The 27,235-nt window shown below is 39.1% G+C and overlaps 1 protein-coding gene across 1 annotated transcript in view; it reads right to left on the reverse strand.

The window, feature by feature from the left end:
• LOC106060445 (ionotropic receptor 25a-like) overlaps positions 1-25,008 on the reverse strand; it is a 32,647-nt gene extending 7,639 nt beyond the window's left edge. Inside the window, exons 1-12 of the mRNA XM_056024028.1 lie at positions 24,622-25,008; positions 23,678-23,833; positions 23,311-23,458; positions 21,608-21,732; positions 18,783-18,958; positions 17,667-17,720; positions 16,874-17,020; positions 14,997-15,173; positions 13,206-13,430; positions 12,126-12,314; positions 6,726-6,964; positions 2,857-2,960 (exon numbers count right to left, since the gene is read on the reverse strand). Of these exons, the coding sequence (XP_055880003.1) occupies positions 2,857-2,960; positions 6,726-6,964; positions 12,126-12,314; positions 13,206-13,430; positions 14,997-15,173; positions 16,874-17,020; positions 17,667-17,720; positions 18,783-18,958; positions 21,608-21,732; positions 23,311-23,458; positions 23,678-23,833; positions 24,622-24,715 (1,834 nt within the window). The 5' untranslated portion in view covers positions 24,716-25,008. The remainder of the gene's footprint in view (positions 1-2,856; positions 2,961-6,725; positions 6,965-12,125; positions 12,315-13,205; positions 13,431-14,996; positions 15,174-16,873; positions 17,021-17,666; positions 17,721-18,782; positions 18,959-21,607; positions 21,733-23,310; positions 23,459-23,677; positions 23,834-24,621) is intronic.
• Positions 25,009-27,235: the final 2,227 nt, after the last annotated feature.

The raw sequence follows: 27,235 nt of genomic DNA on the forward strand, positions 1-27,235 counted from the left end.
CATTACAAACCGGCTATCCCTTGTTTATTTGGCCCAAGGCTCTTTATTTTTCTTGGACCGCTTCCTTTTTTTTTCGAACGATAATAATAATAGAAAACCCCACAATGAAACTCTCCTCCATTCATTTCCTTGGGTCTCGAATTAGAGTAGCTATTAAGTTGAATTGGAACGGCTCGTTAATTCGAGTATCACATCTCCCCCCCCCCATCCCTCCGCCCTAATAATTTTCGTGTTTATTCGTCCACCGAGAATTAGTGATAAGCCAGTCTGTCAGCTAGGACCAAGGGAGAACTAGTGATAAGCCAGTCTGTCAGCTAGGACCAAGGGAGAACTAGTGATAAGCCAGTCTGTCAGCTAGGACCAAGGGAGAACTAGTGATAAGCCAGTCTGTCAGCTAGGACCAAGGGAGAACTAGTGATAAGCCAGTCTGTCAGCTATGACCAAGGGAGAACTAGTGATAAGCCAGTCTGTCAGCTAGGACCAAGGGAGAACTAGTGATAAGCCAGTCTGTCAGCTAAGACCAGACCAAGGGAGAACTAAGTGATAAGCCATTCTGTCAGCTAGGACCAAGGAGAACTAGTGATAAGCCAGTCTGTCAGCTAGGACCAAGCATTTTATATTGGAGGCTGAATAGACGTAATAAGCCAGTCTGTCAGCTAGGACCAAGGGAGAACTAGTGATAGGCCAGTCTGTCAGCTAGGACCAAGGGAGAACTAGTGATAGGCCAGTCTGTCAGCTAGGACCAAAGGAGAATTAGTGATAAGCCAGTCTGTCAGCTAGGACCAAGGGAGAACTAAGTGATAAGCCAGTCTGTCAGCTAGGACCAAGGGAAAACTAGTGATAAGCCAGTCTGTCAGCTAGGACCAAAGGAGAATTAGTGATAAGCCAGTCTGTCAGCTAGGACCAAAGAAGAATCAGTGATAAGCCAGTCTGTCAGCTAGGACCAAGGGAGAACTAGTGATAAGCCAGTCTGTCAGCTAGGACCAAGGGAGAACTAGTGATAAGCCAGTCTGTCAGCTAGGACCAAAAGAGAACTAGTGATAAGCCAGTCTGTCAGCTAAGACCATGGGAGAACTAAGTGTTAAGCCAGTCTGTCAGCTAGGACCAAGGGAGAACTAGTGATAAGCCAGTCTGTCAGCTAGGACCAAGGGAGAACTAAGTGATAAGCCAGTCTGTCAGCTAGGACCAAGGGAGAACTAAGTGATAAGCCAGACTGTCAGCTAGGACCAAGGGAGAACTAGTGATAAGCCAGTCTGTCAGCTAGGACCAAGGGAGAACTAGTGATAAGCCAGTCTGTCAGCTAGGACCAAGGGAGAACTAGTGATAAGCCAGTCTGTCAGCTAGGACCAAGGGAGAACTAGTGATAAGCCAGTCTGTCAGCTAAGACCATGGGAGAACTAAGTGTTAAGCCAGTCTGTCAGCTAGGACCAAGGGAGAACTAGTGATAAGCCAGTCTGTCAGCTAGGACCAAGGGAGAACTAAGTGATAAGCCAGTCTGTCAGCTAGGACCAAGGGAGAACTAAGTGATAAGCCAGTCTGTCAGCTAGGACCAAGGGAGAACTAAGTGATAAGCCAGACTGTCAGCTAGGACCAAGGGAGAACTAGTGATAAGCCAGTCTGTCAGTTAGGACCAAGGGAGAACTAAGTGATAAGCCAGTCTGTCAGCTAGGACCAAGGGAGAACTAAGTGATAAGCCAGTCTGTCAGCTAGGACCAAGGGAGAACTAAGTGATAAGCCAGTCTGTCAGCTAGGACCAAGGGAGAACTAAGTGATAAGCCAGTCTGTCAGCTAGGACCAAGGGAGAACTAAGTGATAAGCCAGTCTGTCAGCTAGGACCAAGGGAGAACTAAGTGATAAGCCAGACTGTCAGCTAGGACCAAGGGAGAACTAGTGATAAGCCAGTCTGTCAGTTAGGACCAAGGGAGAACTAAGTGATAAGCCAGTCTGTCAGCTAGGACCAAGGGAGAACTAGTGATAAGCCAGTCTGTCAGCTAGGACCAAGGGAGAACTAGTGATAAGCCAGTCTGTCAGCTAGGACCAAAAGAGAACTAGTGATAAGCCAGTCTGTCAGCTAAGACCATGGGAGAACTAAGTGTTAAGCCAGTCTGTCAGCTAGGACCAAGGGAGAACTAGTGATAAGCCAGTCTGTCAGCTAGGACCAAGGGAGAACTAAGTGATAAGCCAGTCTGTCAGCTAGGACCAAGGGAGAACTAAGTGATAAGCCAGTCTGTCAGCTAGGACCAAGGGAGAACTAGTGATAAGCCAGTCTGTCAGCTAGGACCAAGGGAGAACTAGTGATAAGCCAGTCTGTCAGCTAGGACCAAGGGAGAACTAGTGATAAGCCAGTCTGTCAGCTAAGACCATGGGAGAACTAAGTGTTAAGCCAGTCTGTCAGCTAGGACCAAGGGAGAACTAGTGATAAGCCAGTCTGTCAGCTAGGACCAAGGGAGAACTAAGTGATAAGCCAGTCTGTCAGCTAGGACCAAGGGAGAACTAAGTGATAAGCCAGTCTGTCAGCTAGGACCAAGGGAGAACTAAGTGATAAGCCAGACTGTCAGCTAGGACCAAGGGAGAACTAGTGATAAGCCAGTCTGTCAGTTAGGACCAAGGGAGAACTAAGTGATAAGCCAGTCTGTCAGCTAGGACCAAGGGAGAACTAAGTGATAAGCCAGTCTGTCAGCTAGGACCAAGGGAGAACTAAGTGATAAGCCAGTCTGTCAGCTAGGACCAAGGGAGAACTAAGTGATAAGCCAGTCTGTCAGCTAGGACCAAGGGAGAACTAAGTGATAAGCCAGTCTGTCAGCTAGGACCAAGCATTTTATATTGGAGGCTGAATAAACGTATCCTTGAGTTTACCTTGTGGGGTTAAAGACATCATACAAAACCAAATTCCTTCCTTTAGTGTAAATATACGAGGCTCCTCCCCTTCACCTCGCCACTGGGACTTCCGGTTTTGATAACTGGAACAAGAAAAATGTTTTTAAATTGTAAATTATTTTTTTTTTAGCTAACTCCGAAACTCCATACAGGTTGGGGAACAACCTCTTCTAATATTATTATGATTGACCAGCTTGGTATGTGTACTAATTATTACTAATAGATACATTTTGTAACTTTTGTCATGACTTTTACTAGACAGTGAGAGGCATCGAGGGGAAACCTTATACAACGTTTTCAATATTCTTAGAAGTCAATGTTTTATGCATTTTCTTTTATCTTCCATTCTAGGGTAAAATTTTTGTATCTAAATCCAGAAAACTAATTTCTGCCTGAAAAGACAAAAAACAACTTCGAGCTAATGTAGAGATTGAAGAATAATGTCTTTTTCTTTTTCTCAACGACTCGGAGTTTTAAATAAATGGGATGTTGAATTTGCATGGACTAATTTGACTGTCATTACTTAGCCACAAAAACTAAATCTGGTCGTAAGATAGAGTTATGTTCATAGGCGCCCGCAGGGGGGCGCAAGGTGATGCACTTGCACCCTACTGGATTCTGAATAGCCAAATTCTTTCCATTGTTTTTTTTAAATCTAAGTAGCAACCGAACAAGTAGTGCTCCCACTGGTGAATGAAGTACATTTGTAGTAGACTAGCCTAGGCTTATCAGGAATTGATGGCTGGCTATGTATGTGCACATCTCTGAATTCCGAGTAGCCATATGTCAGCCAGTTTTTTACACCTTTAAATCAATTAACTTCTGCTAGGAAGCAACTTAACATGTAGATCTAGTGCTTTCACTGAAATAAAATTAACAAGGTTACAAAAGATAGTTTGTGTGGAAACACAAACTCAAAATCGGCCCCCGAAAAGGTCCATCCAGGCAGGCTTCAATATTTTCAGAAAGAATATGCTAATGAAATTATATCAATGATAAATGAGAGATAAGAATTGAGAAAGAAGGTTAACAGATCTTGTGTAGTGCCCCAACGGTCCCGCAGATCAAAGGATAGGTGAAAGTGAATGTAAAGTTAGATGTGAACCTGGCCTAACTAGTTCCCCTTTTAGACCTTGTGGTCTATAGGGCAGATGATGTAAAGTTCATCTGTTTTTGTGGCCTACGATAAGCGAGGGTGTCATGTAGCCAGCACAGCGACCAACCGCCTATACTTTTCCCCAACTAATGTCAGGTACCCATTAGAGCTGAGTGGACTCAGAGGCGCCCAAAGATTCCAAAGTTGAAAATCCCAGTCTTCACCAGGATTTGAACCCGGACCCCGAGTTCGGAAGCCAAGCACTTTACCGCTCAGCCACCGCGCCTCCCTTGGCCTAACTGATGTCTTATAATTGATCCAATTGTTTTGTAAAGGCTCAATCTCTTATTCGAATCCCCCCCAAAAAATAAAAAAAATCCGCAATTAAAAAAAAATGTTTACAAAAATGAAGTTTATAAGATTACTATTCATTTTAAATTAGGTCTAACTTATAATGCATACTAATTAGCTTTTTCTCTTTAAAAAACTGCTTGCATAACTGATTTTAAAAATTAGATTTTTCGCTTTCAGAAAAAAAAAAAGTAGCCGTTGCATCAGAACTTTGAATGGTCTAAAATATTGTGATGTCGGATTTTCAATATCTTTTCTAGTTTACGAAATCTAAACGGGACAGACGGACAGACGGACAGACATTTCGAACAAAACTAATAGCGTCTTTTCCCCTTTCGGGGGCGGCTAAAAAAAGATAAGCTATTATTGTAATAAACTAGAATAAGCTAATTTGTAGTTCATGTCCGACCATGTGCGCTTTATTACAGGCTTTCAATCATTATTATATATCATTATATCACGTTAGTCGTGACGTTTTGTTTTCATTTGCACATAGCCTAATTATAGTTATTATATTTATTAAAGGCCTAGAATATGAGAACAGTTTTGTTGGTGTTATTGTTGTTCTTTTGTCTTGGAGGAAAAATTCTTGTCAGTTGTCTTTTGATTTGATCTATGTGAAAGTTTCTTTGAACAAGATTGAAGAGTGCAGTCTTCTTGGTACAAGAATTTACGTCATGCGGTTGCAGTCAGTGTTAGCGCTCGATAAAATAGCAGGTGAAACAGGTCCACCAGTTTACGATAGAAGAAATCTAAGAAAGTCTGAGACAAAACCTTGATGTGTCTCGACTGGCAGCAGCAGGAAACAAAAACATACAAGCAGCAGCAGCACCATGAAGTAACTGCGTTGTCTTTGTAGTTTGGTGGTAGAAACTGCAGATCTCTATGGCACTGAACAAATGTGTTTGAGCGTTGGATTTGTTGATGGCGATTGTACTTGAAAGAATTCAATGGTTTTGTCTCTGTGTCTAACGTCATGGTCAGCGAATACATTATGTACATTTTCACATGGACAATATAGTCGGCCAAGGCTAATATGGCTGCCCCGTGATGACTAGCATTCAGAACAGTGTCCAGGCAAGGATTCGTGAAAAATATCCAAAAGCAGACCTTGTCCGTTGCGCGTCCCACAGACTTAAACTTTTTATCATTGACCTGAATGACGTTTAAGATATACGTAATGCTTTTGGTGTCATCAAGAACATTATCTATTTCTTCCGTAACAGTAATTGTCCTAAGCTAGAGCGTTGGTGCTAAATTTACATCTTTGAGTGAGACACGATGAATTGAGAAATACAAATTCTTTCGCGCTTTAAGTCACAACTTTAAGATCTTTGACGGTTTGGCGTATTTTAAAATAACGGCTTTAAGTGAAACCAGACAAACTGCACATGTGTAATCAGTGGCTGCTTCTCATCTGTTTCTGGTTTGTCTTTTAATTGTCGTCAATTATTCATCTTTTCTTGAACTAGTTTCTGTGATGTTGCAGACTGTTCATCTTAGCATAAGTACCGACTAATAGTACACCAGCAGTCACATTAATGACATAATCAAAAAACCAACTTCATCATGCTGAGAATGCATCTTCAGAAAGGCGAGACTACTGGCAGACAAATCTGGTATCGGGTATTGAGTTGATGTTGCCGAGAATTTTCAGTCGACAGACACACCGAGCCAAAACCACATGTTTGGATTTTGGGAGTTATTACAGAAGACGGCTTTACATTCCGTCTCTTGATTCGTTAGTTTCTTTCTTAACGTCTCACATTTCAAGCAATAATAATGCTCAGTTCAACCTGCTTTGTCAACATCCTAAAACGATGCAAGAGCTGCAACGTAAAGAAGACTATCAGCACTGCCAGATAAGCGTTCATCGCCGGCTTGTCCATCGTGACGAGAAGCATTTCAATAGTACTAACACTTTTTGGCAACGTTTATATTTTATTTGATGGACAGTTGGGATGCCAGGGCAGCACGGATAAACTTACCAACATGTACATTAAACAGTTTGTTCACATGTTAGTTGTTTGTTTTTTAATTTCATGAAACAAGTATTTATTACTGTGAACTTAATATTGCATAGGTATGTGTGGGTCTGTGTGCGGGGGCGAAGGTGCACCATTTCTTTTCTTTAATATTCTCTGTGATAAAAAGGTTGAAGCTATGGCTTTGAGCCATTGGTGGCAACTTGCACCCCCCCCCCCCCCGCAAAAAATCCTGCGGGCCCCCATGGTTATGTTTAAAATGTAATGCTAAGGATTTGTCTTTAAACAGGCAAAAAATAAAAGGCATTTAACATTGTCCGCAGAACAAGAACAATGCAATTCAAAGTTAATGTAAAAAGCTATTCAAAGTTACTATAAGAAGATATAAGTTCATATTTCAAACACCTTCTACCAACCTGAAAGGACTCAATCTGTCAAACACACAAATTAAAACGCTGAACAGGACGAACGCACCAATGATGCACCCCCAGACTTCCTCATCCATAACGCTGAGAAATTTGACCAGTGAGTAGTCCACTTTGGGTTTCTTCATCAGGATGGTCAGTCCCACCAAGTCGTAGTAAGGCACTGTAAAGTCAATCACCGTCTCTCTTTCATTCATGACAGAGATGGGTCCAACGGCAATATCTGCCCTCTAAATAAAGAAATGTTTAAAATTGGTGTGATTTTTTTAAAGCTTATATCAACTTACTCTGTCTGTCTGTCTTTCTGTATGTGTGATAAAAAGTTGGTGCACGTCATTTCTGCCACACCAAATCAAGTTGCCATTTTGCACAATTATTTCTTTTGCCTGTAAAAAAATATTTTTAAAAGATTAACCAGTTTGTTAATTAACTATTGGTAATTATTATTATTATTATTTTGGTATCAATCAAGGGAAATACATTTTACCTGACAGATGTGGTGGTACAAGTTGAATTACTCCCCTTTATACTTTGAGTAATATTCACCCAACTAGCTTTTTTCTTTCTTCAACCCCCCCCCCCCCCCTCACTTTCCAAACTGGTCCAGACAATGGTTAGGATCGTAGTGCATTGAGATTTATTATTGTTAGTCTAGAGCAGTGTTTCTCAAACTTTTTTGTCTGGCGGCACAGTACAAAAACTACAAAAATTTTGCGGCACACCACGAAGAGCAACAGTTGTTTTAAAATAAAAAGAAAAAAAGATTTAACCCGTTTTTAAGTATTACATTTAATGTGAAGGGTGTGTCTGTTTTTTTTAGAGCAAATGCGATCTAATCGAGGCTCCAAAATCGACAAACAAACTCGCATTTCATCGTCTATTGTAAGAAGTCTCTCTCTTTTCTTAGATTTTATTTCAGTCAGTGCTGAAAATCCAAACTCACAAAACCATGAAGATGCAAATGGAAGAATTATTTTGATTGCTTTTAAACTGATTGCAGGATATAACTTGTTGAAATCCAAAACAGGCTTTTCTCGGCAAAACTTGACTTAAGAACTGCATCGTTTTTTAAATCAATGAGCTGCTCTGCTTCTCAGTTGTCAGATTTGTATCTTCATTGTTTCCAAATGGATAGCTGACCCATCCATACTCATTACTTCCAACTGTTGGAAAGTAATGCTGCAATGCTGACTGCAGGTGTGTCAAAGTGTCCAGAATTTTGGGGGTGATTTCTTTATTTGAAGCACATTCATTGTAAGTAGGAGAAGCGAAGACTCCTTTCAAGATCTTACTTTGCCACAAAGACAATTTTTCATCAAATGACTTCAGTTTTGAGGATGCAGTGATGATGGTTTCTGATGGTCCTTGAAGACTTAAATTCAATTAATTTAATTTGTCAAATAAATCAGAGAGAAATGTCACCTTAACCCACCAGATCTCGTCACGAATAGAAAATCCAAAGTCTTTTTTTTTCAGTCTCCAAGAATGAAATCAGCTCAGCCTTGAGTTAGACGACACGCTTTAACACTTTTCCCCTGGAAGCTAACGAACGTTGGTGTGATACAGGAGACATTTGTAGTCTGAATCCATTGCTTCACAAAGCTCTGAGAAAAGTCGGGATGTCGAGATTTGATGAAGTTTACAACTTCAATCACTTGATCCAGAACAGACATCAAATCTTTCGGCAAAGATCTGAAGGCAAGAGCTTCTCTGTGGATCATGCAGTGAACAACTAATACATTTAATTTTCTTGACGCACAAGAGTGACGAATCTATTTCTATTTCCCTGCATGGAAGGACAGCCGTCGGTGCAAACGCTGACACTGTAGTTTGAAGAGCAAAATGTTTTCATTCACCACTTTGAAAATATCTTCGCCTTTGGTTGTAGTTGGTAAGTCTTTGCAAAATAAGAATTCGTTGACACATTTTTTCATCTTTTATGAACCGAATAAAAGCTAGCAGCTGGGCTTTGTCGCTAAGGTCAGTGGATTCATCAACTTGAAGAGACCACAGCAGAGACACTTCATCGTCAGTCACGTCGAAGTATTCGCAGATTTGATCTTGTAAATCTGACGATAAGTCTTCAATTCTGCGCGAGATACTATCATTTGACAAAGGAACTTTTTTTAACTTTTTCGGAAGCATCGGGTCCAATGATAGTTTTATCAACTATTTCTAAAGCTGGTGCAATGACTGATTCAGTCTTTGTGTGTGCTTTCTTGCGTTTTGCTTATAACTGAGCAACCTTATAACGTGCAATCAATCCCTTTTCTGGCAGCTTTAGGTACTTCGTAAGTTTCTTAGCTTGTTTATTTTGTTGAGCGTTGATGTTTTCAAAGTATTTCTTTGGTTGCGCTTTTACAGCTGGATATTTTGTTTCCAAGTGTCTCTTTAATTTGTTTGGAACAAGCGTCTCATTCGACAGAGTTGCATTACAGACCAGACAGAATGGCAATTGAGAATCTTCAGGTCCAGAAGATATGAAACCATATCCGATGTATTCTTCCTTGCTTTTCATTTAACACTTTCGCAGTTTCATTCTTGCTAACGTATTTCTCCATGGATAACAATGAATAAGGCTTATTGATAATTTGTTATTATTAGCATACACCTAACAAATTTACATGAAACACATCGCTTATTATTATCGTTACCAATTCAAGAACTGCTGTGCGTGTGCTAAGGCGGCCAACTTTTAGTCATTATAATAATATATGTATAGTGGACAATTCCATAACCTGAATAGCTAACACCCCTTTCCGTCATAATGGAGCGATCCACTTCTATTACTGGTCGTTGCAAGTGGGGATGTCGTCGCAACGTAAAATGAAAATTTAATAGTAAAAACTCCCGCGGCACACCTGCAAATTTTCTGCGGCACACTAGTGTGCCGCGGCACACAGTTTGAGAAACACTGGTCTAGAGTCTAGATGTATTACAAATTTAATTACAAGACTGATTCAAGCTAATTGATACAATCACACTTAATAAGCTTTGTTTTTTTTTAAAGAATTGTTTCTATTTTTCCTGTCAATAATATATTTTCTAGATAGTAACGTATAAATTTAGTGAAAATCCAAAATATACTCTTTATCAAGAAACTCTTTAATTTTGTGCATAGACGAATGTATATTCCTTGTGAACAAAGCATTATCTTTCCCTCAAGCCAGTGTTAACTCTTTCTCTCCTAACTGACCTTACCAACGTTGATTCCACTAGAACAGTGGTTCCCAAACTTTTTTATCTCGTAGACCCCTTGCCATGTTTTCTGCTTTTCTGTAGACCCCCTGCTAGTGGCGTAGCAAGGTACCCGTGGGCCCGGGTTCAAGAACATCTTGGTGGGCCCTGGTTCAAGAACATATTGGTCGGCCCCCCTCCAGCCAATAAGACAAATTTAGTGTGTGACAAAAATGAGCAATCTAAATGCAGACACTCTAATGTAAAGATCGTACCTTTTTTAAAAAAATAAGTTATTCGAATGGATGGTTTTAAGGTCATACGATGTGAATGAGTGGACATTACATCGTATTGGTTTCAAAATCAACCACCACAAGAAAACAAAGAAACAAACAAACTTCGAATGGATGGTTTTGAGGTAATACGATGAGAATGTATGGGCATTGGCATCGTATTGGTTTCAAAATCAACCACTGCTGGAATCCGCTATTGGAATAATTTAAATAGGCACTCGCTGAACCTCCAAGAAAACATTTAACATCTATATTTCATTTAGTATGGGGATCCAACCCAGGACTTGTGTGACAGGCTCGAGCTAAATGGGAGATGACATAAACATGGCTTGGTTTTTGTACCGAATTGATGTTGGAAATCAAGTGCCAGTGCTTCTTGTGACTGAATTAGTGACAGTATATTCTTAAAAGCACGGGATAAAACGATATTTTTAATTAATATCTATTCGTTTTAAGACACACTAGGAAGTAATAGGAAGTAACCACTGCCTGCTACACAAATAAATATCACACCAGTACCGTTTGATCGTCTTAAGAGCTGAGCCGAAGGCTCTTCGAGCTCTAAGTTTGAAAAAAAACATGCTTGAGCGTCAAACAGTAAAAAAAAAAACAACTTTGTGAACACAGTTCTGTCTGGGAGAGACCCAAGTCAATGCCTATGTAAGGCATTGCTGTTTCTGATGCCTTTGGCCCCGGATGCATGCTTGGATGAACATGGCAGAAGGCCGAGAGCACCGGGAGCCTCCACCATTTTCCTTCGTTATACCAAGCTAACCATTGGGATCTCGCCATTTAATGTAACGGTCCCTTGAGGAACGGCGCATGGATTATCGACAGGTTCGTAATAAGGGCTCTCTTTCAACTCCGCTCCGTGCAATGGGTCGACTCTCGCCTACCAGTGGTCACCCTCACGGGACGTTTTGTTTTGCTACCCATTTAGCCTAACCACTTCCTCTAATGGCCGTTTCCACACGAGCGCCACGATGAGGCAGAGTAGCATGCTCGCGTCACACCAGTACTGCGAGGACTATAGGACGTAAGCACTGCCTGCTACACAAGTAAATATCACACCAGTACTGCTAGTACTATAGGACGTAACCACTGCCTGCTACACAAGTAAATATCACACCAGTACTGCTAGGACTATAGGACGTAACCACTGCTTGCTTCACAAGTAAATTTCACACTAGTACTCCGGGTTCAAGAATATCTTGATGGGCTCCTCTCCAGGCAATAAGCGGTTTTATGACGATATGAAACCAATTACGCTGGAGGATCGCTTATTTGACAAGGAAAGAATGAATCCCAATTTTAAATAATCAACGCTGTACAGTCTTCCTTTTTGTTTAACATTAGTTACATGTAGACAAAATTACGCTAGTGAAATAAGTATTGGAATTAAATGCTACAATTTTTCGTTTGAATAGCATGATACATATTTAAAGGATTAACTAAGGTAGGCCTACAAATCTTAGATTAGTTTAGTAAATAATTAAATTAGTGGGATGTGAAAATTAAAGTCCCAACATGATTAAATGAAATTTATTATCGTAGACCCCCGTAGACATCTCATAGACACCCAATTTATTTTTTCACTTTCGTGGACCCCTTGGAAGTCTTCGTAGACCCCTGGGGGTCTATATAGACAACTTTGGGAATCACTGCACTAGAATGTGGTAAATAATTACGGAGAGAAAGAGTTAAGTCACTAGATCTAGAGTTGATTACTATGTGCAGGCTTCCCATCCAGCGTAGCATTTGGTAATAAACTACAAACATTGCGAAGTTATTTCAAAGAAAGTCACGTGATTATTTTCCTACAAATACCATGAGTACATAAATAACTAAAAATAAACTTAAAAGCAGAGATAAAATAGAACTTTACAAAATGCATATTTAGAGTTCTAAAATATTTCGTTACCCCATCAATTAGCTCTCTAATCGCCCCAGACCACTGTCCAGTGTCGTCCACAGAGCCCACTTGATCAGTGTCGTATATGGAATAGTCAAAGTCCACCAACTCAGCTATCTTCTCGAGCAGATCAATACAGAAGCCTGAGTATTCGACAGAGGCAGAATCATTGGTACTTTTATATACAAAGGGTGGGATCTGAGGAGAGAGGAAAGGGGGGGGGAACTGATTCTGAATGTCAATGTAACATGGAACTTAATGTCGGGAAAGAAACAAGTTTGCTAGAAATATTAACAATAAAAGTGATTGTTTGATTTTCATTGTCATTTCCTCTGGTAATGGAAGTTAAGTTCACTAATATTGGTACCAGCAAATCTTTCCTGCACGTGTGCAGACAGTATCTTGATACATGTTTCATTAAACTTAAGGGTAAGTGATGCCAGCATCCATCTAGATTATCAACAATTTTTATTGTGGTTGGCCTCCATCAGTCGTAGAGCAACCATGATTCATCTCGTGGAACACTTTTTCATGTGACTGTAGAGCTCTGCTCTGGAAAGACATTCCCGTACACATACAACGCAGGTATAGGCGGCATTTGGTTTGGTGCTAGAGGAACCTGCCATGTTTCTTTTGGCTCGGTTCCTGAGCTGATACTTACAGGACAGGAAGGTTGCTTAATTAGGACATCTTATATTATCAGCATTTAGATTTAGTTCTTATAAGTCAACATTTCAAAAAAATTAAATTTGTTTATCTGTTTAATTATATTTATATATAGGTGCTAGGTAGGTCTTTATGGGCATTTCTCGAAATATAAAGGTTAGCCATTTCTAGTTTTTACAAACATCGATGACCTGCGGATTTAAGTTTTGAGCTTTTGGAAGGAATACGTTATTTTCAGAACTAGGAAGTGGGCATGAACACATACACACACACTGAAACACTTACACACACAAAACCCTGTACAGGTTTATCAGAAACTTACGCCTGGTATTGTCACAACACTGTACAGAAACCCTGTACAGATTTATCAGAAACTTACGCCTGGTATTGTCACAACCCTGTACAGGTTTATCAGAAACTTACGCCTGGTATTGTCACAACCCTGTAGTGCCTTCTCAGCTGTACTTTGAGGAGACTTGGTACAGACATTTTCAGGTGCCCAGTCTGTGTCCATTCGGCTATCTGGACCTTGCTCTTCTGTATGCCCTGCTCAAACAAGACTTCGCTCACAGTTAAGGACAGGTTGTACTTCAGAACACCATCCATTGGTTTCCATGACAACGCACCGAAAACACCTGAAACTGAACTCTGAAACGTCAACAGAACCTTTTGGAAAACAATCCCAATAAAAAACTGTCAACATTTTATTTAAATTTATTGTGCCGCTCAACCAAATGGATACTTGACATAAAGCTCAGAAACGAACCCAGGGTAAATTGATCATCTATTTAACAAAATTGTGGCCTATTTGATCAGCACTGGTGAATTTATGATAAAATAGAGAGATCTGATTCGAGGTAGGTCTATTACATAGCCTGTGCTAAATACAGGTCTTCTTTCCCTGTTCTATGGAGGAACAAATAAGTAACGGGACTGCGCCAGCCAACAACGTAGTCTTATTTATCGACTCGATGTCCGCTCTAGAGGCTCTCAAAGGGCTATGTGAAGGTGTCAGAAAGGTGAGGACCTCCTCGCGATCGGGGAGCATCTTCTACGTTCGGTGTGAACGTTACATTGTGGCGCCCATTGTGGCGTGGTTGGCCACAACAAGGCCGACCACCTCGCAAAAACCTCGGTCAAGAGGGCACTCGTACGTGATGAGCCATGCACATTCCAAAGTGTGAGGTCCCTGGCCGAGAACTGTTGGCGCTTTGGTACGTGGCTGGGATTCTTCGGTTAAGGGCCTTTAGCTCCACAGGGCAATGAGTAGACCAGACAAAAAGGATGCGTGGTGGCAACTTAATCGTGCGCAACAGGCCGCCCTAGCCCAGTTCCGCTTTCGAGTCGGTCACTGTCCAAAAGAAGCTTACTTCGGACGGTTTCGAGAGAACTACGACACAGAGTGTCCCCACTGCATCGAGGACGTAGAGACAATCGACCACATTCTGTATGAATTATGAATGTCGAGTTCTGCATGAAAGACGATCGGGACAAGAATTTGATAGAGAGAGAACTGGTACATGTGATGTACGGGGACAATGCGACCTTAAGAACACACTGCTCGCTTCCTTTCACGTGGTTTATGGGAGTAGTTCTCAGCCTGGTTCGCTACCAATGGGGTTTCTGATTCGGATCAATGGTAAACAAAATGATCAAATACATAGAGAGATAAAGTTTTTTATTATCCAAGAATTGAACACCAAATAACAGAAGGGTAAGAGTTCCAAGATTTCTTTATCGTTACCCACAGTGACGTATACAAATAATTGGAAGAATACATCCTGGTTATTGTATGGTACTTTACAGTAACTTTATAAGATACCCCGGACAATGAGCCTACACAAGAATGTATATTTGATTGGGTTAGCGTTAGATTATGTCAGACAGGCCGCATTTCGGAAACATTTTGTATATTTGGTTCTATTGTCCATAGGAATTTTAATTGTAATTTAGAGCGTAATAAAAATATTTTTGTCTTGAGTTAGATCTCAGTCATACACATACATATACAGAGAGAGGGAGAGAGAGAGAGAGAGAGAGAAAGAGTGAGAGAAAAAGAGAGAAAAAGAAAAAGAAAAAGAGAGAGCTGATTGGCTCGTTCAGAAAACAACAACAATAAAAGTATCTTTGCAATCATTGTATAGATCTAAAATTTGATGAGATTGGTATACATTTAATTAGTTTTAAGTTTTTAAAGATTGTATTATCGCTAACCTGAGTTACAGCACTGACTAGCGCCTGGCTTTGAATCACGTGGTCTGGATTTGACGTCTGTGTCTCGTTGTTGCAGTCCAGGTCTTTCAAAGTGTCTACTTCAATGCCCAGTTTAGTCAGAGAATCTACAGCGTCGATGACCAACCTAGCCACGTCGTAGACATATGCTTCGTCCACCTTATGATGACAATAGAATCTTTATCCTCACCAACACAAACGAATCTGACACAAGAACATTTTGTTGAAGAAATATTTTGTGTGACTGAGTCATTGTGTCATTTGTCCACAAAAGTACTCAAGCTTCCCTACTCTCATAGGGTGCAGCAGGGGCGGACTGGCTATATGGGCATTAGGGCAAATGCCCGGTGGGCTGGTACCCAAATGGGCCGATAGGGCAACCTAAAGGAACTCATGAATGCCACTATGGCACGTATTAGCTTGTTAAAGGTTTGATAATATTCTCTTATAAAAGGAGCCCTCTGAGCGTCGTGTATAAACAAAAATCTTTTACAGACAATACAGTGTAATGCTAATTTAATCTAACACATTTTTCGAAATAATGTAATAGTCTACATCCATAGTCAGTGCTACTAGTAAGCTTCATCCTTTTAGTCTCACTTTTAGCGATTAAAAGAAACATAACGCCAGGGCCGGCCCTAACAATTGGGGGCCCTATGCCAAATGACAATTTTGTCTATTTTTCAGGAGGTTTTAATCATTTCAGGAGATTTCCAAGACTTTTATGGATATATTTTGCAATTACATGAGATTTCCGGGATGCCCTGGAAAATCAGGAGGCCTCGGAAACCCTGTTTTTATATATCAGTTATAATGGTTTAATTTAATAATTCACACCTAGAATTATAATGGGGCCTATGCAAGTGCGGGCCCACTAAATGCTTGCAGTGGCCTAAGTCCGGCCCTGCATAACGCCTATTCTATTTTTAAAATGATACAGAGTTCATTGTATGCATACAATTAGTCTATAAGTTATCGATACATTATCAAGCTTAACAACAGAATGATCCTGAGAACAGGTAGAACTAGAAATGGATATCATGTGATTTAAACTTTGTCGGCCGGATTGTATAAAAATGCCCGGGCCGATTTTAACACCCAGCCCGCCCCTGGGGTGCAGGGCGTTGGAGTGACGGAGAGTGGAGTGATGGCTCCCGGCCCCCAACCCAGGATAAGCCAGTAGAATGGTAAAAAATATATTTATTTATTAAGGATATATTCATAAACCATGGAATGGCTGCCTAGTTCTGTGGAATGCGGTTTGGACTGTCGTTTGGGGATAACGATGGTCTCGGGTTCAAAACCTGTGCGGTGCCATCCCCCATCATCCAGCAGAAGGTTTGGGCTAGAGGCTGTGATTTTCTTCAATTCTTAAGGAGCATCAGAAACATGTAAAAATAACGCCACAAATCCATCTTAACAGACGGTCATTTGTCCCTGTGGACTCCTTTTTGGTGTGACTCATGTCCCATAATTTTAATGGAAATAATATACATACATAAGGGAAATATGTTATAAAGCTCCAATAAGATTAGGTTTTATAAAGAGAGCGTATGTATTTGGCTACAGGAATAACAGAAATGAAACGTTTTGAAACATAACATTATTCTATGATTGTACAGCATTATTGTTATATTATTATGAATGCCTTCAGTGTTTTGTTTTAACCAAGATACCTCTATCAGGTTCTACCAAGTTTTTAATAAACATATCTCGCCTCTAGAATGTTGTTGTTTTTTTCATGTTGTTTTTCCTGCACAAATAAAAGACTATCAACTGCCACGCCTAGGGGAGAGCTTGATCAATAGAATCAATGATGTGTATACAAACCATGGGAGATAATAGAGAGTTCCGACTACCTTGATTTTGTCCGTTTCCAGTTCAGCGTCGATACGAGATGTGCGCATGAATTCGATAAATTGTAGCTGTGCGTCGGTCGACTGTTTAGCCGTCATTAGCAGCAGTCTGAGATTCCCTTGACATGAAGGACAATTGAGTTTGGCGTCCTAGTGAAAAGTAAAAAGCCTATTTAATAAAGTTCACAGTAGTCAGTGAAGAGACAGCAGTATTTATCTCCTATGCAGGGTAACAATATTCCAACTCGAAGCTAACTTTAAAAGTAGTGGTACTAAAACGTGTTTATAATCCAAATAATGATCTCGAGTATTCTAAATATGTCCACGAAATACCCTTAGGGAGAATTGGAATCCCAATCAAGACTAATAATACAATATCTATGGGCATAATTCACAACTTTACAGAATCGTAAACAAGTTCACATTAAGTGATTAAGATCATATCTACCGCCAAAGATGTTGAAATTAAGACCATATCTAATTCCAAAGATGTTCACATTTAAACCATATCTACTTCCAAAGAGATTCAGATTTAAACCATATCTACTTCCAAAGATGTTCACATTCAAACCATGTCTACTGCCAAATGGGTTCACATTAAGACTATATCTACACTCTAACCCCTAACCCCAAATCATTATGCACAGTTAGAAGCTTACTAAACTGTGAAAGATTGTTGCATCTAGCAATGAAATCGTAAAGGTGACGATAGTTACTATTTGTTACTATTTGAATGTTGTGCTAGGTTATTTAGCTTCAAACTCATTGGGCTAACACAGAAATGTAGATAGCATACCTTGGTTAGAACAAATATATTCGGGTCAAAGTTGACTATTCTTTTTCTTGTTAGCTGTTGACGGCGAAGGAAAAGTTGTAAAACATTAAGGTTAACTTTAAGGTTAACATTAAGGTTAACAAGAAATGACATTCATTATTTTATACTTATAATACTCTTAGAACAAATAATTAAAAAAAAAAAAAGTTCCACACTCAGACCTAGTGATCTATGGGGCAGATGATATAAGGGTCATCTGTTTCTATGGCCCACGGCTAACGAGGGTGTCATGTGGCCAGCACATCGACCAACCGCCTTTACTTTCCCCTACTATTGTCAGGTACCAATTAGAGCTGGGTGGATACCGAAAGTAAAAATCCCAGTCTTCACCAGGATTTGAATCGGGGACTCCCAATGTGAGCCCGGAATGTATCATGCAATGAGAATAGTTATTCAGACTCCAACTGTAGACAACTAAACAAATTCAATTAGAGCATTTCAGTTCAATACCCAATCGAGTCACTGACGCCGGGGTTCACGCTCATTGATAAGGGCTGCATGATCTAAAAATACCAGTACAATTAAGTTCAGCACTAGGACGAGACTTTTGGTTACTTCGATGAGACAAGATCAAATGAAGAAAAAAAAAAGACAAGGCTGTGACTTTATAATCCCCTTATAACGCCTACACTTTTGACATAGTTTATATCATCTCACTCTGCCTGTGTGTCAGTCTAGTTAAAATGTTTGAACACGTTATTTCTCCCACACCCATTCATGAATCAAGTTGAAAATTTCCACAATTATTTATTGTACCTAACAAAACACGAATAAAATAAATATTAACCAATTATTCAATTTTTTATTGGTAATTAATTATTTTGTTTGATATTGAAAAGGAAAGAAAATAATTTCTACAATATTTTGATATAGAGTTGTACGTGTGGAGTTCTTCCCCTTAAAGAAGCTTTTTTTTTTTTTAATATTGTTATATTTTCTTTTAAATTAAATTTTAATAGGATAAAAAGAACACAAGAAATGTGTATGAGATGAGAGGTGTAACAAAAGACAGATGTCAGGAGAGACGAGCTAGTGAATCAGCTGACAGATGTCAGGAGGGATGAGCAGCTGACTTACAAGAGTTAGAAAGTTCTGGACGTTAAACCTGTCCGCGATGACCATCACTGTTTTTATATTGATCTTGATCATGGTATCGATCTGCTGCTCCGTCTGGCTAGCGTTGTTAGACAATGGTAGGTAGATGTGAGGAACAGGGACATTGGTCAGTACTCGTCTTGGTGTGTTTTGAATGTCTGGCAGGAGTAAAACAAAAGTAATACAAAGAATGACTAGTGTCAGTAGAGCATTGACATCTTTGTAATCCATTAAGTGCTTCGCTCGTTTCATTTGGAGGTTGCATTACAACTGTAGCGATATTGTCATGCTTAAACAACAAGACCTGCTCAGTACACTCTGGTCCCATCTCTTTTATGGACATGTAGGGAAGGGTAAGGAAGGGTGTAACTGGGAAAAGATTTCTGTGCCGACTTTAAGCTGTCTTCAACTCAAATCGAGTCATATCTTGAATAAAAGAAATCTAGTTTACATTGATACTCAAGCTCTTGCAGACTAAGGCAGCCCAGTTGGTTTATCTCTCCCAGTCACACTATACACACACCCGTCAATCTGGCAGCAAAAAGAAATAGCCAGGTTTTTCTACATCCACTTTCGCTTTAAAGTAAAGTTTTATAAAAGAGTGTCAAAATATCATGAGAAATATATTTTTAACCATGGGCGTAGCCAGGATTTTTTTTCGGGGGGGGGGGTTTGGGGGGGATTTTTTTTCTCCCCCCCCCACGCGAAAAAAAAATATATGTATTTATGTGTGTGTGTACATAATTTTTATTACATTCTGATCCTTCATTCTTTCGGAAGACGTTTATTGTGCCCTAGAATAGGTTCTTCCATGAGTTAGTGGAAAAATTGTAGATTCCCCGCCATTACTAGCAATGGGGTCTGGGGGAGCTCCAGCGCGGGGCGAAGCCCCGCCGTCAAGCACTATTTCTGATATTGAAAACCAACAAAATGCATATTCTAAGGTATCTGCAGTGCATTTTCCTGCTATTAAAAAGATTTATTTCAAAAACCTAATGTGATATTCTTACTGCGCCGTTCGGAGCATTTGACGTCAAGCTGTTTCCATAAAAATCTGTCACTGGTAATGTCTGAAGCCTCTTCCCACCTGCCACGAGGACCTCCATGAATGAGTGGCGTCAAGTTGTACTAGGATATCATTGCAACTCTTCTTATGCGTAATTTATTTTGTCGAAGAACATGTCCAGCAAACCTCATGCATCGCTGTCTCACAATCTTACTAATGGGTCGACTCCCAGTTCGGCATAGGATTTAGACCCGATCTCTATAACTGACTCCTAAAATCTGTCTTAGCCATCTTTGTTGAGCCACATTTTGTGTTTTTCAATTTCGGCAGATGACTATTCACTGCAGTTTATAAATGGATCCCTGCCACTAGTAAAAATGTGTAACCTCTCTTGAATACGCTCTTGGAATTAAGTGACTGTAGTTTGCTTTAGATTTTATATCGAAAAGAGAAGTTTTATCGTCAAAATCATCTGTTGGGGGTTTTCCACCTCAAAATGCTCTGTAGGGGGATCTTTAACTCAAAACCATCTGGAAGGGTTTTAAAATTTAAAAAAAGCCATCTGTAGAAGAGGGGTTTAAACTCAAAACCCCCGATTGGATTGGCTACGCTCAAATAATTTTAGTGTGTAATTTGCTTTTTTTTTATATTGAAGAGGTATTTTTAGCATCAAACCCCTTTGAATGGGGGTTTAAACTCAAAACCCCTTTTGGCAACGCTCATAGCATTTTGAGTCTGTAATTTGCTTTTTTTCTTACACTGAAGATGTATTTTTTATCCTCAAACCCCCCTGGCGGGGGGTTTAAACTCAAAACCCCTTTGGCTACGCTCGTAGATTTTAGAGTGAGTAATTTGCTTTTATTTATATTAAAGAGGTACTTTTTAGCTTCAAACTCCACTGGAGGGGAGTTTAAACTCAAAAACCCTTTGACTACACTCATAACATTTTGAATGCATAATTTGCTTTGTTTTTATTATTAAAAAGGTATTTTTTTACTTCAAACCCCGCTGAATTGGGGTTTAAACTCAAATCTGAGTCAAAACCCATTTAGCTACGCTCATAACATTTTGATTGTGTAATTAGCTTTTTTTTTATATTGAAGAGGGGGTTTATCGTAAATTTTAGAGACGTTTTAAAATCAAAATCTTCCTTAACTGTGCTCTTGGAATTAGTGGATTTTCGTTTGCATTTTTTGTGTTTTGTTTTATAGAAGAGGGGGAGTTAACTGCAAAAACCCCAGGTAGAGGGTTTAAAACTCAAAACCCCTGGTAGGGGGTTTTAAACTCAAAACCCCTGGTAGGGGTTTTTAAACTCGAACCCCTCTGGTAGGGGTTATAAACTCGAACCCCCTGGTAGGGGTTTTTAAACTCGAACCCCCCTGGTAGGGGGTTTTAAACTCAGAACCCCCTGTTAGGGGGTTTTAAGCTCAAAACCTCATTGGTTGTGCTGGGGCAAGTGATGGTTTAGTATTAAAAACTCACCTAAAATAAACAAAATCAAAGCAAAAAATCAGTAATTAAATTCCGACTCCCCCCCTTCGGGGGGGGGGGATTTCATTTCGGGGGGGGGGGTTTGAACCCCAAACCCCCCCCCCGGCTACGCCCATGTTTTTAACTAAATGCTTACTTTAAAAATAATTTTTCATTTTTGTAAATAAGAATATGCTTTGAATTTTTTAAATACATTTTTATTTTTAAAACATTAAATTATTTCTTAATTCATCTATAATATTTTAAGCTAAAACATTAATAGAATCCTCATAGTTCAGCTAAAAAAGTTAAGAAATAATAATGTTTTTACCAAAGGTTTCATCATAGAATAGAGCTACACTGTTCAATTGTTCCTTTTCTGCTATGTCCACTACTATCTGTAACATCTGGTAGCTGACCGGTTCAATAGCCACATGAGTTCCGTTGCTCTCAAGCCTAGTGAGCAAATAAGATCAAAATATCGTCATAGATCAATGTTTCTTTTATATATAATATAGATCGATAATTAGAATCTATATAAAGATTTTTATATAAATATTAACCATTGAATCAATACTTTCATACTTGACTCCAGAAATAATGATAATTACATGATTGCCAAAATCTCCTGAAGATACGGTCGCGAACAGTCTTCGAATTTGGACCATAGTGACGACAGTCCTGAGCGCGAACCACACAACCAAATTGTAGTTGTCGTCAGAGTGGAGACTAGGCTTATTTTAGGAAAAACAAACTTATTGTCCTTCTATGTACCACGGGTTTCTGCCATGTTGAAGCTAAGAATCGTTAAGTTATCTTTCGATCATTTGTAAACCTCCATGCAACTAAGGCTCCCTACTGGGATTAATCCCTTATAGCACGGTCCATGTATCTGGCAGTGTTCTGTAGGGTTCGCTTGTCTCCGTACAGAGCGAGACCTTCGCATGCATCAGTTCTATCAGTTTCAAGACTAGTTGTATCTTCGATTGTATCTTTCAACCAGGCAGCATCCAAGACACATCTCGTGATATCATCAATAAGATCTCAAGTACTGCATGAATTGGAGTCATGCTAAATGTCTTTCTAGAGACTTTATAGAGTTGTGTCCTTTGTACAATGCTGAAATACTGAAATTAATAATATGTATGTAGTTATGCGGTATTAATATATATATAGTTTGTCCATCGTGGTTCGATGATGACCACTTTTGTCATTCAGAGGGGGCTAAGGGCTTTGCACTGGGGTTTTGTGCCTCCTCATGTGGCTGGTGAGACCTATGTGAGCCCGGAATGTTCGGCTGCACAGTGGGCAGGTTATTCCAGCTGGAGCTAGTGTCATTGGCCCTGCTTTTCCTCCATAGTAATACATTAAATATGAAGTGATCACTACTTCTGACACCACCTGAGGAAATACTCCCGTCGCCTCAGCGTGGCGCCTCCATGGAAACGGCCGCCCGGGGAAGTGGATAGGCCAAGAACGAGAGCTAACATGGCTCCCAGTGAGCTACCACTGTAAGCTCTAGCGAGTGTACCTGCACGTGGTGGTGATGTGAGAAAGGATTGCTAACCAGTCCGAAACCCATTGCGTTGTTCCCCAACGGGGCCAATACGGGCGTTGATGGCTCCCCCACGGGAGCAGTGGCACATTATAGACATATGGAGGCCTTCTCCCCCGTGGGCTCGACCTCCCTCCTCGCACGAGACGGGGGAACTCGTGTCGTTGGCTCAAGGGACCGTGTCCTATGACCAAACGGGTGTGATTAAATGATCATCTAGTCGCAGGTGGACTCCAGACAGAGGGGTTGGTGAAGAGCCGATTCCTCATCCTGCCAGGGGGTGAAATCCTTTCCCGGGTCACATGGTTCATTAAAGGGATGCGGTCATCTCGAACCATACGTGAACATCTCTACAACACCACCTAACGGCTAGCGTCATCTACATTTCTGGATGAACGCACGGCATCATATGTTCTCAAATGTAGAGAAGAAAGATCCTAGACACAGATCTAGTCAACTTGATAGGACAGAACAATTACCTGTCAGCCATATAAAAGTGGTAAGAACTATCCACCAAAAGGACATATGCCACATTTAGGTCTTGGCACAAAGCACGAAGCAAGGGAGACAATTTTGGTGTTGACAGGTCAATAAGTCCAGACATCCCCGTGGCCAATAAATCACACACTGAATAAAAAAAAAAAGAAAAACATTTTAAAATTCATTTTTAAAAAGACAATACCTCCATTAAACAACTTAAAGCGGCAGTAATGAAGAATTAGCATACGCTTTATATTCTGTCATCTAGAATATTCTAGATATTCATATGATATATAATTATAGAATATGTGATTTATGTTAATTACAATACAAACACACCCACAATTTACTTTGTTTTTGACTAACCAATGTCCACTGTCTCTGTAAGGTTCTTGGAGGTGACCACAGGTACGAATCGGACGTCGCCAGATTGACCTTTGGGGCGGAAGTAGTTTGTGATCTCTTTGAGGATGGGAACCATATTCTGGTTGTTGGTCGCTATGACGTCACTGATGACCACCACTTTCAAACACATTGGAATAGAAAGCAGTAGTTAAAGTTGTATCATGGAAAGTTTATTATTGACAAATGATTTCTATTAATTATTTCAACCATCATAAAGTAAAATGCCATCGCTGATAACGGTATAGAGGATATTAAATACTTTGAATGTGAACAAAACATCACTGTTAATAAGACCAGGTCCTATTTGCTATGAAGCAGAGTTGTGGGTTGAGGAAGTGATACTCAAATTTAAGAGTGATACTCAAATTTAAGAGCAGGTCCAATCCATTTACTAGATACTAGAATGATCTGACCAAAGCAATGTATGGAGGAGCCTTGAACTGTATTTCATGATACTGTTTAAAGTAAGATAAAATGGGAGGGGTCCATGACAAAAAACAAAACAAAATAAAAAACAATTAATAGCCTGGGAACAAAATCAACGGGCGAAGCCGGTGGATAATGCTAGCATCTTAATAAAATAAAATTAAAAACATTATTCCAGAATGATTACTAATTATAAAACTATTTAGTTTATATTGGTGATCTATCATTACAATTAGCGTATTCTTCTCTATGAGTCATGTACCTCGAAGTTATTGATTTCCGCATTTGGATATTGATTTATCTTATCTTATATAATACAGACGTTACTTCAAAAAAGAAGATGATTACGTCCTACGCGTCATGCATTCAGTCATGCATATTAACCAATGACTTAAATTCTGCCAAGTCACTGGTTTTCCTGGCTAGCTCAGTATTTGTATCAATGACAACAAGAAGACAGTGTAAAAAGGATTACTGACCAATAACGGATTCCTTGGCTGACTGAACGAAGTTGAACTCATTGAAAGAAAGTAAACACAACGCAACCAAAGATAAGCGTCCGCTAGTCTTCATTTTCAACTGATGCCTTGCGATTGGTGCGAATATAAATATTTATCTAAAACATCCAGACCTCTATAGAAATAAATGACGTGTCTGTTTATGCCTGTTAATGACATCGCAACATACACACGAGACGATATATTAGAATTAAATCAACAGTAGTTTTCCAATTGGAACAGAAGTGGCGCCCTCTTTAAAAAGCTTAGAACTTCTTGCTATTTTAGACTTATAGTTTGGGCTTTTGAGAAATATTAATCTAATAAAACTGAAAGAAACTTAAACTGGAAAAAAAAAACAACTGAGTAGAAATATAATTGTTCGTAACGGATGATAGTCATCGATCGAGCCCATCAACAAAGAACCTAGTGAGGGGCTGTTGCAAATAGGAATCGATACACACTCACAATGTCAATCAGCAGTGCATTTTGATGTGTGTCTTTTTTTGTATTCACATTGTTTGTGTCCAGCGGACCTTACCTGTCGTTCAATTAAATGTAAGTAGTTTAATAACATCTATCTATCTATCTATCTATCTATCTATCTATCTATCTATCTATCTATCTATCTATCTATCTATCTATCTATATATATATATATATATATATATATATATATATATATATATATATATATTGCCCTTATCAGTCCCTTATATAGTCTATACAAACTAGTTTAGCTGTATGCTAATTCTTATTATATTCTTTTTGTTGATGACACTCTATAGAACATGTCTTTGTGTATTCTTTTCAATGCATTTTCTCTAAATGTAATTTTTAAACATTTTCCTCACACATTTTATAAATAGCATTATCTTTAATCTTTATACAAACAGACAGCGGCTTCGTCTGTGTCCGATAAGATAAAATAAATAGGTCTCAACGGTGTCTTCGTTATCGCGTAATCTACAACACTTTGTTAAATTTCGGGCTCTAATATATTCGCGATAATTCTTTTTTTCATCTTCCTCAGAATACACTGCAACTAAATGTGACACTTCGTAGACTTGAAACTTCAGTATAAGTTCTCAAAGCACTTCTCACTAGATGTTACGTGTGATATTGTTGGTGTTACATTTGAAGACCAAACAATATGGTCAGAAACATCTTAAATAAAAGTCCGCTGTTTAAAAACAAAAATATTTTTGTTATTTTTATTTTTTATTCTCAACGACACAAGCGGAACTATTCCACACTGTTCAATGTTTAACTTTAATAATGAACCATCACAGAACTCTCCTATTGTTTTCCTTCTCCCAACACTTCTGGTATCCATGGCAACGTAAAGGTAGTTAACATTCGGAGAACATAAAAAAGTGAATTTAGAAAATTAAACGAACTAGCTGTATTTACTTTGCAATTGCTAGACAATAGCACCACGCTACTCGGTCAATAGACGGTTATCAAACAGTTCTGGCTGAAGAGAAAAAATCGCAATGCTGTTGATAGATACACAAGAGTAAAATTGTTTATTCTAAGTTTAATTCGTAGGTAAATGACGTTTTTATTTCATTTTATTGTTTTTTAGATAAGTGAAATAGACATTTGTTAAATGATAAAAAATCTAATTAATGTATTTGATTAATTAAAAAAAATGATTATCAATAAATAAAGGACAGTGAATTTTTCATTTGATGTTCTAAATTTCGTAACAATGTTTAGAAAATTAACCTTTAGGAATGCACGATCATTTCCATAAATTCAGTTTATAATATGATTTTCAATACATTTATTGACTGTGTTTATAACAAGCAGGTGTTTGTCAATTATATGATGTTCATAGCACTGTCTCCAAGGAATGATGTCCATAGCACTATCTTTAATGAAAGGTGTCATAAGCGCAGATAATAATCAATGATGGCCAAAGCACTCTCTCTAATGAATGGTTTCATTAGCACTATAATCAATGATGGCCAAAGCACTCTCACTAATAAATGGTTTCATTAGCACTATAGTCAATGATGCCAATAGCACTCTCTCTAATGAATGGTTTCATTAACACTATAATCAATGATGCCCATAGCTTTCTCTCTAATGAATGGTTTCATTAACACTATAATCAATGATGGCCAAAGCACTCTCACTAATAAATGGTTTCATTAGCACTATAGTCAATGATGGCCAAAGCACTCTCACTAATAAATGGTTTCATTAGCACTATAGTCAATGATGCCAATAGCACTCTCTCTAATAAATGGTTTCATTAGCACTATAGTCAATGATGCCAATAGCACTCTCTCTAATGAATGGTTTCATTAACACTATAATCAATGATGCCCATAGCTTTCTCTCTAAGGAATCATGTCAATAGCAATATAGGCACTATCTCTAATAAATGGTGTCATTATCATTGTCTATAATCAATGATGACGATAGCGCTGTCTCTAATGAATGGTGTTCATATCATGCGGACATGTCTTGAAAGTGTTCTAATCAGAGATGATCTAAAGGAATGACAACTCATCAGAAGGAATCAATAAATGGAATATTTTCATCTATATTTACTCAAACACTTGACCCGATTCTCTCCGACACC

This window comes from Biomphalaria glabrata, chromosome 1, assembly GCF_947242115.1.
Source record: "Biomphalaria glabrata chromosome 1, xgBioGlab47.1, whole genome shotgun sequence".
Lineage (NCBI taxonomy): Eukaryota > Metazoa > Mollusca > Gastropoda > Planorbidae > Biomphalaria > Biomphalaria glabrata.